At 39.5% G+C, this 13,902-nt stretch overlaps 4 protein-coding genes across 4 annotated transcripts; 2 read left to right on the forward strand and 2 right to left on the reverse strand.

The window, feature by feature from the left end:
* Positions 1 to 303: 303 nt before the first annotated feature.
* Positions 304 to 884, forward strand: GCK72_004281 (uncharacterized protein; the record flags this gene model as incomplete). The annotated part of the gene is made up of 2 exons (XM_053724584.1): positions 304 to 394; positions 451 to 884. 2 exons carry the CDS (start codon positions 304 to 306, stop codon positions 882 to 884), a joined length of 525 nt encoding a protein of 174 aa, XP_053588778.1.
* A 3,267-nt stretch (positions 885 to 4,151) lies between these two features.
* On the forward strand, positions 4,152 to 6,132 carry GCK72_004282 (uncharacterized protein; the record flags this gene model as incomplete). Its single annotated transcript, XM_003092692.2, has 3 exons — positions 4,152 to 4,229; positions 4,575 to 4,786; positions 5,976 to 6,132. 3 exons carry the CDS (start codon positions 4,152 to 4,154, stop codon positions 6,130 to 6,132), a joined length of 447 nt encoding a protein of 148 aa, XP_003092740.1.
* Positions 6,133 to 6,238: 106 nt separating this feature from the next.
* GCK72_004283 (uncharacterized protein) lies at positions 6,239 to 10,436 on the reverse strand (the record flags this gene model as incomplete). The annotated part of the gene is made up of 5 exons (XM_003092695.2): positions 6,239 to 6,565; positions 6,908 to 7,249; positions 9,069 to 9,332; positions 10,008 to 10,235; positions 10,290 to 10,436. The coding sequence occupies 5 exons, from the start codon at positions 10,434 to 10,436 to the stop codon at positions 6,239 to 6,241; spliced, it is 1,308 nt and encodes a 435-aa protein (XP_003092743.2).
* A 129-nt stretch (positions 10,437 to 10,565) lies between these two features.
* On the reverse strand, positions 10,566 to 13,328 carry GCK72_004284 (uncharacterized protein; the record flags this gene model as incomplete). Its single annotated transcript, XM_003092701.2, has 4 exons — positions 10,566 to 10,777; positions 11,745 to 11,884; positions 12,856 to 13,082; positions 13,209 to 13,328. 4 exons carry the CDS (start codon positions 13,326 to 13,328, stop codon positions 10,566 to 10,568), a joined length of 699 nt encoding a protein of 232 aa, XP_003092749.2.
* Between the last annotated feature and the right edge of the window lie 574 nt (positions 13,329 to 13,902).

Consider the following 13,902-nt stretch of genomic DNA (forward strand, 5'->3'; position numbering starts at 1 on the left):
CGGGGATTGAACCCGGGACCTCTCGCACCCAAAGCGAGAATCATACCACTAGACCATTCGGCCGCGGCAGAAGTCGATTAGCGGGGGGAGTGAGGAATAGGCGCTTCTCGCCGCGAGATGACCGCAGCGATGCCACGCTCATGACCACTCCAATGTTTTATGTTTCCTCGCGGCCGAATGGTCTAGTGGTATGATTCTCGCTTTGGGTGCGAGAGGTCCCGGGTTCAATCCCCGGTTCGGCCCATTCCTTTTTTGCTTTTTCAAAAACATATTTTAACCCATTTTTCCAAACAAATCGTGGAGATGTCCCTTCGTTTCATGGAGTTTTGCCAAAAATTTCGGATTCCTCACTTACCAAGTGAACGTGTAGAGCTAAGGGTTGGGATTAATAGTGGTAAGTTGAAAAACAATTGTTTAACTTGAATTTAGTTTAAAAATTAAATGTTCCAGGCCCCTGCGTCGCCGGTGTCGTCGGTCTCTCAATGCCTCGCTACTGTCTATTCGGTGACACTGTGAACACGGCGTCCCGAATGGAATCCAACGGAAAACCATCGTTAATCCACATGACAGAAGCGGCGCACACCCAACTGACCAATAGTTTTCCGTATCAATACGAGACCCGGTCTCGTGGAGAGGTGATAATCAAGGGGAAAGGTGTTATGGAGACATTTTGGCTGATTGGCAAGGCCAGTATGAGTAATCGATCGACTCCGCCAGTTTCCCAAGTCAAACAGATTCCCAGGAAGATTCCGAGTTTCACTGATACCGATGATAAGGTCACTATTCGATCTGTTAGTCCGTATATTGAGAATATTAGTGATGCCGAGGAGGAAATCGAGGAAATGCGACGAGTCATGAGGAGAGAGATGATGAGAGTGGTGTAAATTTTTTTTCTGTTTTTTTCGATTATTTTTTGAATATAAAATTGTCTGTTTTCAGCAGTTTCCAGTACTTATTTCGTCGTTTAAAACGGTGACGGATTTCTACACCGTCAATAGCTCCTCCGAGAGGAGTACACGGCCGGCGGCCTAGGAACTCCCCACTCAAAATCGCGGTAGTTTGAATTCCAGAGAGTAATATTATTTTTTCAAGAAAAATACGATTTTGATTGAAATTTTGGAGGAAATGAATTTTTTCAGGTCAAAATTTCGAATGGGGATTATCATATTAAAAAAATCAATTTTTGAAAATAAAAAATATTTCATGTTTTATTTTATTTTTTCGGTTAGTCGAAGGACTGCGGTCTGAAGTAAATTTATGATTATGAGATACAGATTTGTGATGGCTATTCAAAAAACATAAACAACTCTTCCAGATTTCAGTATCAAAAAACAGAAAAGCCAACACAGCCTTCGGCCCGCCCGGGTCGAGAGCGATTGTAGCTCGAGTGATGTTCTTGGGAATTTTATGTTATTTTTAACGAGTGATCGCTCGAGTGACAATTTAACATACTTAATTTTGAGCTATTAAGCAACCTGACACGATTTTTTTTTTGAAAAAAGCTATTAAAGATAAACGGTCTGCCCGGTTGACAAGTACGATTTTTCGAGTCAAGGCTTTGAGCTCTCGCAGTTTTCCAGATTATTTGAGAAAATAGTGGAATATACTTCTAAAAAACAAATATATATGAAAGTTGATTATTTAATTATAATTTGTAAAAAAGAATATTGGTATTTCATGCGCCAGAATATCTCACTATCGTAGATCCATAATTCTATCGGAAATGAAATGAAACTAAGGTTGAAGAAAACGACAGAAACTGACTATCCCATCAGAAACTTCGTTAATCTAGCTTTACTTACTAGGGAATGATCCAGACGTATTTCGGAGATCTGGGTCGACTTATATAAATCGATGAAAAGCTAAGAACGAGCTCTTTTCAAATCTGTATTCCAATTTTGCAGAACGATTTCGTGAAAAAATTTTTCAGGTTTTTATGACATTTCAGTACTAAAAGTAGAAAGTTTGAAATCACTTGAATCATCCAAAAATTGGATTCAGATGAATGAAATGAACCAGAGTAGGTTCCAAACGACGAAGAGCATTTTCACGAGTTTTTTCGAGAAAAATCTTTTCCACGAATTTTGAAGTTTTTGGTAGCCATAGGCGAACATTCGACCAAATTTTTTTTCTCAAAAATTGTTGTTTTGTGAATGTTTAAAATATGAGTTTACAACAATCCATTTTTATCACATTATCTCCTAGATAGACATGAGGTGAGTTGATCATAGGATTGCTCTTTTTACGCTTTTTATTATCGAAGAACAGAGGAATACGGTTAAAATGTCAAATTTTAGATGTTTCCCAATAGCCAGATTAGCGAGATTCTGATGGTGCACATATCTAGATTGATATACTCACTTGCAATAGATCTTCATTATAGCTACACTGTCATTACATAAACTCCATCTTCCTAATAGCCAACAGAAATCTGTATTTCATAAACAGGGATGTGCGGAAATAAAAATTTCGGAAACTCGATTTTTTTCAACTTTTTATAGTCAAAATCCAATAAATATGCAGTAAAAACTAAAAATTTTGTATATTTTGACTCAGGTGGGACGTTTTGGCACCGTTCACGTTGGATTGAGAGCAATTTATTTCGATTCCGCACAATTCTTTTTTTATCATAATGAAAATATATGGAATTTCGGAAATTTCGAAAAAAAAGTTTTTCCGGAAAAAATTCTCCGAAATCGCGATTTAAATCGGAAATTTCCGAAAGTTCCGAAAATAAACTTCGGAAATGTTCAGACGGAAAACAAAATTTCGGAATTTCCGATTTCCATTCCGCTCATCCCTGCTCATAATCATAAATTTACTTCAGACAGCAGTCCTTCGACTAACCGAAAAAATAAAATAAAACATGAAATATTTTTTATTTTCAAAAATTGATTTTTTTATAATGATAATCCCCATTCGAAATTTTGACCTGAAAAAATTCATTTCCTCCAAAATTTCAATCAAAATCGTATTTTTCTTGAAAAAATAATATTACTCTCTGGAATTCAAACTACCGCGATTTTGAGTGGGGGGTTCCTAGGCCGCCGGCCGTGTACTCCTCTCGGAGGAGCTATTGACGGTGTAGAAATCCGTCACCGTGTCGTTCAAATCGTTTAAAAAATAATTATTTTTAAAAGGGGCTGCTAACGCGCTCCACCGACACGGCGGCACATTTCAAATTCGCGCGCCAAACGGTGTTATTCGAATTTCGGTCGTCATCGTTTTCGCTCATTTTTGCTCGTTTTTCGTCATTTTTTCGAGTTTTTTAACTTTCAGAATGATTTTCAAGCGAAAATTCATGTTTTCCACCCAAAAATGTATACATTTCGACAAAAAACCCATATTTTCGGTCAGTTTTCAATTTTTAGACTGGAATGTGCGAATAACACGATTTTAAGTAGTTTTTCTTCAATTTTTCCGTGTTTCCGATGAATTTTCGGAGAGAAATCGCAATTTTTCAGTCTACAAACTCGAGAAGCCGTCAGAAAACTCGATTTTAGTCGTTTCATCTCATTCAGCGAGAAAATTTTCAAGTTTTCAGTTTTTGGTATTTTTTCGCGCTTTTACAGTTTTTCTGGTGAATTTTAATGCAAAAATCGCGATTTTTCAGTATAAAACCTTCAAATTTCGACCAAAAACTTTGATTTTCTGAGGTTCACAGTGTATTTCATTTAAAAATCACAATTTTTCAGATTTTTTGACAAATTTTTCAGGAAAAAACGCAGTTTTCTGCCTACAAACGTCAATTCTTGACCAGAATATTCAGGTTTTGCGTTTTTCACACGATTTTGTTTGAAAATCATTATTTAAACAATTTTCTGTCTTCCTTCCATATTTTTCAGGCTCTCGTGTCGATTTGGTTGCGAAAATTTTGATTTTTGATTCTAAAAATGTGAATTTTCGATCAAAAACTCAGTTTGTCATCTTCTTGCCAATCAATGCCAAATTTATATGTTTTTTTTTCCAGCGGAAACTTCGATTTTTGTCGAGAAATGTCGAATTCCGCTCAAAAACTCAGTCTTTCCGCGGTTTTTTTGCAATTTGCGCATTTTTCAATCGTAATTTTCCGATTTTTATCGTCCGATTCTTCTTTTATTGCTTTCTCTTCACATTTCCCGCTCTTTTTCGTTATTTTCAACCTTCCAGAAATGTCCGAATTGCTCGCCGGTGTCAAGTTGATGGATCAAGACCTCGAGCCGGTCGATCCGGAGGTTCTCAAGGGAAAGGTACCGCTCATCTCTCTTTCCTCAGAGTGTTTTGGCGCCAAAGTTTAAAAATTTGAATTTTTTTGCGAAAAAGTCAAATTTTGTGAATTTTTTCGCGAAAAAGTTTAAATTTTTTGAATTTTTTTCGCGAAAAAGTCTATTCTTTTGAATTTTTTTTCGCGAAAAAGTCAAATTTTGTGAATTTTTTCGCGAAAAAGTCAATTTTTGTGATTTTTTTCGCGAAAAGGCGATTTTGTTCGCGAAAAAGTTAAATTTTATCATTCAGAATTAGAAGAAATTCTGAAAAATCCTCAGAAATGTTCACATTTTCGATTAAAAAAATGAAAAAATTTCAATTTTTCCCAGGTCGTCGGCCTCTACTTCTCCGCCGGATGGTGTCCACCGTGTCGTCAGTTCACACCGAAACTCAAGCGTTTCTACGAGGAAATCAAGAAGACGCATCCAGAGTTCGAGGTGATTTTCGTGTCTCGTGACAAGGAATCACAGGATCTCAACGAGTATTTCGCCGAGCACATGGGCTCGTGGCTCGCCATTCCGTTTGGAGAGCCCAAGATTCAGTGAGTTGCAAGGCTGGGGAGAGTTGTGCAATTTTCAGGGAAAATTCGATATTTTCCACGTAGCGATGATTTCAAAATCCGATTTTTTGAAAATTTCAGCAAATTTTCTAAAAGTTTCAGTTCAAACGCTAATTCGAATGATTTTTCTAGCGGATTCCATTCAATACCGCCCGCATCGCTCCATGACGAAGATTTCTAAAGTTTAGCTGAAAAATGTCGCTAATTTTTGTCCCGGACAGTAATTTTAATGATTTTTACAGCTAAAACCCTTTTTTCCACTAAAAACCCTTTTTTACAGCTAAAATCCCAATTTTACAGCCAAAAACCCATTTTTTACAGTTAGAAACACCTTTTTACAGCTAAAAACACCTTTTTACAGCTAAAACCCCAATTTTTGGAGCTAAGAACCCATTTTTATAGCTAGAAACCTATTTCTACAGCTAAAAATTCATTTTTTACAGCTAAAATGCCATTTTTTACAGCCAAAACTCATTTTTTCAGCTAAAACCCCAATTTTTCGAGCTAAAATCCCATTTTTTATAGCTAAAAACCCAATTTCTCGAGCTAAGAACCCATTTTTCAACTAAAAACCCAATTTTTTACAGCTAAAAACCCCTTTTTTCAACAAAAAACCCTATTTTTACAGCTAAAACACCGTTTTTACAGTTAGAAACACATTTTTTCATCCAATAACCCATTTTTACAGCTAGGAACCCTACTTTTTCGGTTGTGCCACGTGGGTTTTATTTAGAACCGCCCGTAAGGCTCCACGTGGCAATTATGGGTCTCGCCACGATTTTCAGTGTTTTTGAACAAAACTTTCGAAAATTTTCATTTTTTGGGTTCTGCCACGTGGATTGGCATGATTTGGAATGTTTTGAAACCTGTGGGACCGCCCATATCCGTTAGAAAGCTATGGGCGGTTTAAATTTGTGGGGACACGTGACAGATACGGGTCTTGCCACGAAAATTGTGGTTTTCACCGAGTTCTCGTCGATTTTCACGATTTGAGACCATTTTTTGCAAAAACCAAGTCAATTAGCTGAAAATTGGTTGAAAATCTATGAAATTTGGCGTGTCAGGCGTACCTTTAGCGCTTTAGATGGATATTGACCGAAAATTGTTCAAAAATAAGCTAATATTGGCACAAAAATCTCAAATTTTGGCTCAAATTCTTATTTCTCTCCAGAGAACTGCTCGCCCAATACGAAGTCAAGACGATCCCATCGATGCGCATCATCAAGCCAAACGGTGACGTCGTCGTTCAGGACGCTCGTACCGAGATTCAGGAGAAGGGAAGCGATCCGGAGGCTCTCTGGGAGGAGTGGCTCGCCTTTTACGAATAATTTTTTCACCTCAATTTTTTTTGAATTTTCGAATTATATTAATTTTGTGTAAAATTGCGTTTACTAAAATCATTGACAATCATTTATTTCACATGTATTTTTTCATTCAACCCCTCGAATCTCCCGCTCGCTTCTTTTTCTTCGTATTTTTCGAATTTTTTTCCACCGATACTTCCTGTTTCTTTGGCGGCGACGACATCGCCGAAACTTTCGAGGTATTCGTTGACTCTGCTGCCGGAGTCAATGCTGAACTCGAAACGCTGGTGGATTGTGACTTCTTTTTCTTCGTCACCGCCGCCTCCAACGATTCCTTGAGCTTTTCGGCGGTCGGACGTTTATCCGGCGCCGCGTGGCAACACTCTTTCATAATCTCATCGATTTCAGATGGCATGTTGTCGGGTGCCGGGAGACGGTAGCCAGCTCGAGTTTTGCGCTGGAAAAGGTATTTTTTTTCTTACAACTGCGCCCCGCCGCAAACGAGAGAGAATTTCTCGCGCCGACACTGATTTCCACAGTTTTTCACCTATTTTCGCTATGAAAAGTACCAAAAATAGGTTAAAAACTGTGAAAATCGGTCTCTGCCTCTCTCTCGCCGATACTCTCTCGTTTGCGATGGGGCGCAGTTGTAAGCCCACGTAGAGTCCAGAACACAACCTATGCAAACGCGCTCTATTGACAAACATGGTACAAAAAGTGTGTACCATGTTTGTCAATAGAGCGCGTCTGCATAGGTTGTGTCCTTGGACTCTACGCGTGGCGGCGCGCACACACTCACTTTCACCTGTCCCGCCTTCATTTCCGAATAGGGCGTCTCGTAGGGAACTTGAAAAAACTCCCAAATCATTATGCCAAACGCGAAGACGTCGGTATTGAACCGCGTCTCGCCGGTATCCCAAACCTCCGGTGCCAACCAGCGAACGTTGCACGGCTTCGTCAAGTCCATTTTGTAGACGGACTGTGCGCGGCACATACCGAAATCCGCCATTTTCACGATTCCCTTGTGAATTAGGCAGTTACGGGCGGCGATATCTCGATGGATGCAACCTTTTTTGTGGAGATAATCCATACCGCACGCCGCCATGTACGTATAGTTGCTACGGGTGATTGTCGTGATTTTCTGGAAATTTTTTTAATTTTTTAAGCTTTTTTTGTAGAAAATAGCCAGAAAATCCACTTTTTTGTCGAAAAAGTCAACTTTTTTGTTATTTTTCATGAAAAAAACAGGATTTCGGACTTTTTTTTTTAAGTAAAAATGTCAAATTTTGACAGTTTTCACTTTAATAGCTCCGCCCACTTTTAGATCCCGCCCATTTTCGAGACCACGCCCCTTTTAGGCTCCGCCCACTCTTTCGAACCGAAAAAACATACAATTTTCAATGGTTGCTACGGGTGACCGTCGTGATTTTCTGGAAATTTTTCTCGTTTTTATTAGCACGGCACAGTGTGAGTCTCCCGGGAAATGCTGTTTCGGGAAATTTCCCGGGAAATTTTTACCGAAAATTTCCCGGTAAAGTTCCGGGAAGCTCCCGAACTTCCCGAAAATTTCCCGGGAAAAATCCGGGATTTTTTTCGGGAAATTACTGAGAACTACTTTGGGTACCAATCTGACAACCGGGGTTCGATCCCCACTCGTGCCAAAACTTTTTTGTTTTTTGTTTTTGACTTTTTGGTAACAATCTGACAACCGGGGTTCGATCCCCACTCGTGCCAAAACTTTTTTGTTTTTTGTTTTTGACATTTTGGTACCAATCTGACAATCATGGTTCGACCCCACTGGTGTCAAAGCTGTTTTTCATTTCATTTTTGGTTTTTGGTAAAAATCTGAAGACCAAAGTTGCTTTTTCGGAGAAGGACTGTTCTGAAAATAGACACTTGTAATCTAAAAATGTTTTTTTGTTCTGAAATGGTTTCAGAATGGTACCAAAAATCAAGAAATGAAATGAAAGAAGGTTTGACACCGGAAGGGTCGAACCCTGGTGATCAGATTGTTACCAAAAAGTTAAAAACAAAAAACAAAAAAGTTTTGCCACTAGTAGGGGTCGAACCCTGGTTGTTAGATTTGTACATAAGTGAAATTTCCCGGGAATTTCCCGGGAAGTTTACTTCCCGAAACTATAAATTTCGGGAAATTTCCCGGGAAATTTTTACCGAAAATTTCCCGGTAATTTCCCGGGAAGTAACCGGGAAATTTCCCGGGAATTTCCCGGGAAGCGATCGGGAAATTTTTACCGAAAATTTCCCGGGATTTTCCCGGGAAGCAATCGGGAAATTTTTACCGAAAATTTCCCGGAAAATTCTCGGGAAATTTACCGGGAAACGCTTCGTACAATCGCGCTCTATCGAAACCGAAGTGAAATTGTGTGCGAAATTGAGAGACGCAGAGAAAAAGAGAGATTTTTCAATGGCATTTCGGTGGAGCGCAGTTGTAAGAACTATGCCGAGCTAATAAAGCGTTTTTTTTTGTTGAAAAAGTCAATTTTTTGTTATTTTTCATGAAAAAAACAGGATTTCGGACTTTCTTTTCGCAAAAATGTCAAATTTTGACAGTTTTCACTTTGATAGCTCCGCCCACGTTTAGATCCCGCCCATTTATAAGCCACGCCCACTTCGAAACATGAAAATCGAGAGTTTTGTGATATTTGAGTTGATTTTAATCAAGGTTTCATGTCTTCGAAGCTCCGCCCATTTTCAGACCACGCCTCTTTTTAGGCTCCGCCCCCACTTTTTTCGAACATGCAATTTTCGTATATTTTGATGAAAAATTTTACGAATTTTTCTGTTTTTTCGATTTTAGAGCTAGAAATATGAGATTTCTCAGATTTTTAGACTTTTCGGGGGTGAAAATGTCAATTTTTTATATTTTTTTTGCAAAAAAATCAATTTTTCCGTGTTTCCTCATATCTGTCCATCCCGATGTCCTCCTCCCCCCTACTCACCGGTCCCTTCTCCCTCAACCGATCCTCCACCGATCCTCCATTACAAAACTCCAAAACCAGCAAATACGGCAAATCGTCCAAAATGAAACCGTGAAATTTGACAATATTCGGATGATCGTACAACTGCATCACTCTCGCCTCCTTCATCATTTCCGCCAGTCCATCCTCGTCGGCGGATTCTGGATCCAACTTCTTCACCGCGATCACCTCATTCGTTCTGACGAGTCGGCCACGGTAAACTGTGCCGTACGCGCCGGCGCCGATCTGAGAAAGAGTTATCATGAGCTTGTGGGAAGACTTGGGTAATGGTCGGGTGGCGCAGCCGGTAAGAAGCTAGATTTTGGTTCGCGGCGGTGGGGGTTCGAGTCCGCTTGCCAGCTAAATGTTTTTTGTTTTTTTGTTTTGTGATATCTAAGTGAACAAGCCCGTTTTTAATCCATTTTCTCCATACTTGTCACGGGCCGGGCCGGGCCGGGCCGGGCCGGGCCCGCTAAAAAAATCTTCCGGCCCGGCCCGGCCCGGCCCGGCCCGGGCCGGCCCATCAAAATATTGAAAAAAAGGCTTGCTGCGGGCCCTGCGGGCCGGCCCGGGCCCTGAAATTTTCAGAGGGCCCGGCCCGGCCCGGCCCGGCCCGGGCCGGCCCGCGGGCCGGCCCGTGATTTGACAAGTATGATTTTCTCGATTTTCAGTTCTAAAATTTCCCGGAAATGCGACGATTCGAAACGTTTTCCAGAGCTCCCCCACCGCGCTACCTTTATCACTCCCCTCGCTTCTTTATAAACTGTTGCCCTCGTGGCTTAGGGGTGAGCGCGTTCTCCCGTGGAATCTCACGACCCAGGTTCGATTCCTGCCCCAGGTCAAACATTTTTGCATTTTTAAAAACCGTTTTTTCTTCACTTTTAACCATTTTTAATCAATTTTCCAGCAATTCCCACTCACTTTCTTCTTAAAAATCACATCTTTATGCATCAACTGGAACTTTCCCTTCGCTATCGCCCTCTTCAACACCACCTTCTCGCCCTTTATCTCCACGGGGTCCGTTTTCAACAAATTTATCAATTTCTCAATGTTCGCCGCACTTCGTGTCGCCATTTTCGCTTGTGTTGCGCTTCTTTTGATCTCATATCGCCGGACACCTTTTTTGAGACGAACCGCCAGGAAGAATTGCTAAAAAATTTTGAAAAAAATCTAAAAAAAAGAGGCAAACGCGCTCCACCGTACTAATTTATTAATATCGATTTGTAGCTTCATTGTCACCATAAAATCACCGTCATTCACCAGCAATTGATCGGCGTCAATATTCATGAGGGCGCCGTGAAAGTACGGTAGACACGCGTCCTCTTCTGGAATCTTCTCTTTGCTGCCCATTGTGTGAAAAAAGGAATAAAATTTTTGTATTTAATCAGAAAATGATTACATCACGTTATTTAAAGCCGTACAAATATAATTAAATAAATACATTTTCAAACACATTAAAACGCGCTCCATCGCACCACACTAAAGGACTGCAGAAGTGAGTAGACCGCCCGTAATTGTCGAACACATCTTGGAAACCAGCACTACGATGATATTGTCCGTCATCGAGACCGTCGGGAAGAGAACTCGTTGCACTTGGACATGGGATACCAGAAGGAAGATTTGCATTACGATTTGATAGGAGAGACGATGCGAGAGACAGAAGATGAACGAGATCACCACTGCCACGTTTCCTGAAAATTTGAAAAGTGGGCGTGGCTTAGAAGTGGGCGGAGTCAGAGAAGGGAAATTTGGGAAAGAAAATCGGTCAAAAATGACTCAAAAACGACATTTTTCAGTGAGGAATGGGACGTGGCTCGTGGCAGAGTGGGCGTGGCTTATGAATATGCGAGACCTGAAAAGGGGCGTGGCCTAAAAGTGGGCGGAGTCAGAGAAGGGAAATTTGGGATCTTTGAGAATAACGAAAATCGGTCAAAAATTCCTCAAATACGACATTTTTCTGTAAAAAATGGGGCGTGGCCTAAAAGTGGACGGAGCTTTCAGAAACCGAAATTTACTGCTGAAAATTAGTTCAAAAACATCGTTTTTGAACCCTAAAGTGGGCGGAGCCTAAAAGGGGCGTGGCTTTGTAGTGGGCGGAGCCAGTGAACGAAAACTTGGAAGTTCTGAAAATCGGCCGAATTCTGCTTAAAAACGACATTTTTCTGTGAAGAAGGGGGTGTGGCCTAAAAGTGGGCGGAGCTTTCAGAAACTGAAAATAACTGTTGAAATTCGTTCAAAAACATCAATTTTGAGCCCTGAAGCGGGCGGATCCTTAAAAAGGGCGTGGTCTGAGAGTGGGAGGAGCTTCGAAGACAGGAAACCTAGAGAAATCTTATGAAAATCGATTGAAATAAACTCAAATATGACCGATTTTCATGTCTCAAGTCTTAAAGATTAAAAATGGGCGTGGCCTATAAGTGGGCGGAGTCTTATATAAAAATTGAGCAATATCAACTAAAAACAGCTCAAAAATGCCTGAATTTCCGATAGTCATGTCGCGAAGTGGGCGTGGCTTAAAAATGGGTGGGATCTGAAAAGGGACGTGGTCTGAATGTGGGCGGAGTCTTATAAGAATTGAGTAAAGCCAACCAAAAACAACTCGAAACTAAAGCTTTAAAATGGTCGGAGCTGAAAAAGTGGGCGTGGCCTCTCTGTTACCGTAATATCCCAACAAAGTGGATCCGATCAAATGTTTAAAATTCGTCCCATTCTTCTCATTTTTCCATAACGAATACAATAGAATTACGCAGAGATATGAGCAGATTTCGGCGGCCGAGAGGAGGAGACAACGGTAGAACCTGCAAGAAAAATGGAAAAAATGAGATTTTTGGCAAAAAAAATTTAAATTTTTCTGAAATTTTTCGATGATTTTTCAGTACTTGTTCTAATTCTGAATCATAGTCGAAAAATTATTTGACTATTTCGCGAAAAATTCTGGTTTCTGAAAAAAATTCAACAAAAAAAATTTACAAAAAAATCGAAAAAATTTTCGGATTTTGGTGGCCCCAAGCTCCGCCCACTTTTCCGATAGAAATGTTTATGAATATGCAATTTTTGAGCTTGAAATCAGGGTTTTTCGTGGAAAAGTGCGAAAATTGACTCCGCCCACCACACCTAGACCACGCCCATTTTTGTAGTTAAGCCGCATGGCCCACGCACATTTTTAAACAAAAATTTTGGAAAAAATCACATATTTCTGGCAAAAAAACCTCCTAAACCCCTGTTTAAAATCAATTTATTTGTGATTTTAAGTGGAAAATGATACTTTTTTACTCAAAATCAACTAAAAATTGGTGAAAAAGTGAAAACCAACTTGACCACGCCCATTTTAGCAAGTTTGTCGCATGGTTCGTTTCTCGGCCACTTTTTTAGCGATTTCTGTCAATTTTTGAGTTGAAAACTAGATTTTTGAGATTTTTAAGCTGTTTTTTCAACGGAAAACCGGAAATTTGAATAAAAACGAGGCAGGGTTTGGTTCGTCAAAAAAAGTGATTTTTGAGTGAAAAAATCAGCTAAAAATACAATTTTTAGGTCGAAAATTTGATAAAAATAGGTTTTCCAGTCAAAAATGTGCGAGAAATGTGATTTTTGGGTAATAAATTAGCTAAAAACACAATTTTCAGTTCAGAATTGGCTGAAAATGTGATTTTCAATCAAAAAATTGCAGAAATTAGCGTTTTAAGGTTTTTTTCGGCCAAAAACATGATTTCTGATATAAAAAACGGTGATTTCCTCGATTTTTCGATCAATTTTTGTCTAAAACCCTTACATCCACTCCTGATCGGCGACTTGTTGTGTCTCACTGCTACTCTTATCCCGAATCCACACTTCTGCCGCGTGGCTCAACCAAAAAATCACAAAAAGTCGCTCCGGCCGTTGAATTTTGACGTTTAGAAGGAGATGACGATAAGCTTGAACATATTGGAGCATCAGATCGATTACTACCAACACAACGTCCTGCTCGATGTACTTGTCCACCACTTCCCCGCATTTTTCCTGAAAAATCTTGATTTTTTGGAGTTTTTGAGAGTTTTTAGTGGAAAAACTTGCTTTTTGAGCATTTTTTCGGCAAAAAATCGATTTTTTCACTCTAAAAACATTTAAAAACATCTAAAAACCAACACATTCTGTCAATCTGATGACTCCTTCCGAGTATTTTCTGTATATGGTCGTGGAAACTTCTTGACAGTTTACGCACGCGTATTCTTCTCTTTCTTTTGATTTATATCGACTTTTCCACATTCTGAAATCTCGAAAAAAGACGAATTTTGAAGAAATTTCGCAGAAAAATGAGCGAAAAAGACGAACAAATAAAATTTCGTGGCTCGTAAATCGACACAACAAAATCATCGCGGCCGTGGCCGAAGAAAAACTTCGGCCATATTGGAAATATGCTCTATCTGCACGTGTTAGAGAGTGGAGAGTGCAGAGAATTTTTTAAATCCACGATTTTTATAGTGAAAAATGAGATTTTCAGAGGTTTTCGAAGGTTTCAGAGCGATTTTTCTTGATTTTTTATTGAAAAGGTGCGAAAATATGATATTAAAACCATAAAAGTCACATTTTAACAAAAATTTAAGTGTATTTCGCTCATTTTCTTAAAAAAAATTTTTTTTCTAATTTTTCTAAAACTCTTGCGACGATTTTCAGACATAAATTTCAAGTTTTTCAGGTTTTTAATGGTAACATAAGGATCAATTGACGGGAGTTTGCTGCCAGAAATACAATTTTATTTCTGCCAAAGTGAGTTTTACGAGATGTTTTTCAAATTTGAAAAATTGATTTTTAAAATAGAAAACTGCTGAAAAATCGAAAA

The sequence above is a fragment of the Caenorhabditis remanei genome, chromosome II, assembly GCF_010183535.1.
Source record: "Caenorhabditis remanei strain PX506 chromosome II, whole genome shotgun sequence".
NCBI classification, from domain to species: Eukaryota; Metazoa; Nematoda; class Chromadorea; order Rhabditida; family Rhabditidae; genus Caenorhabditis; species Caenorhabditis remanei.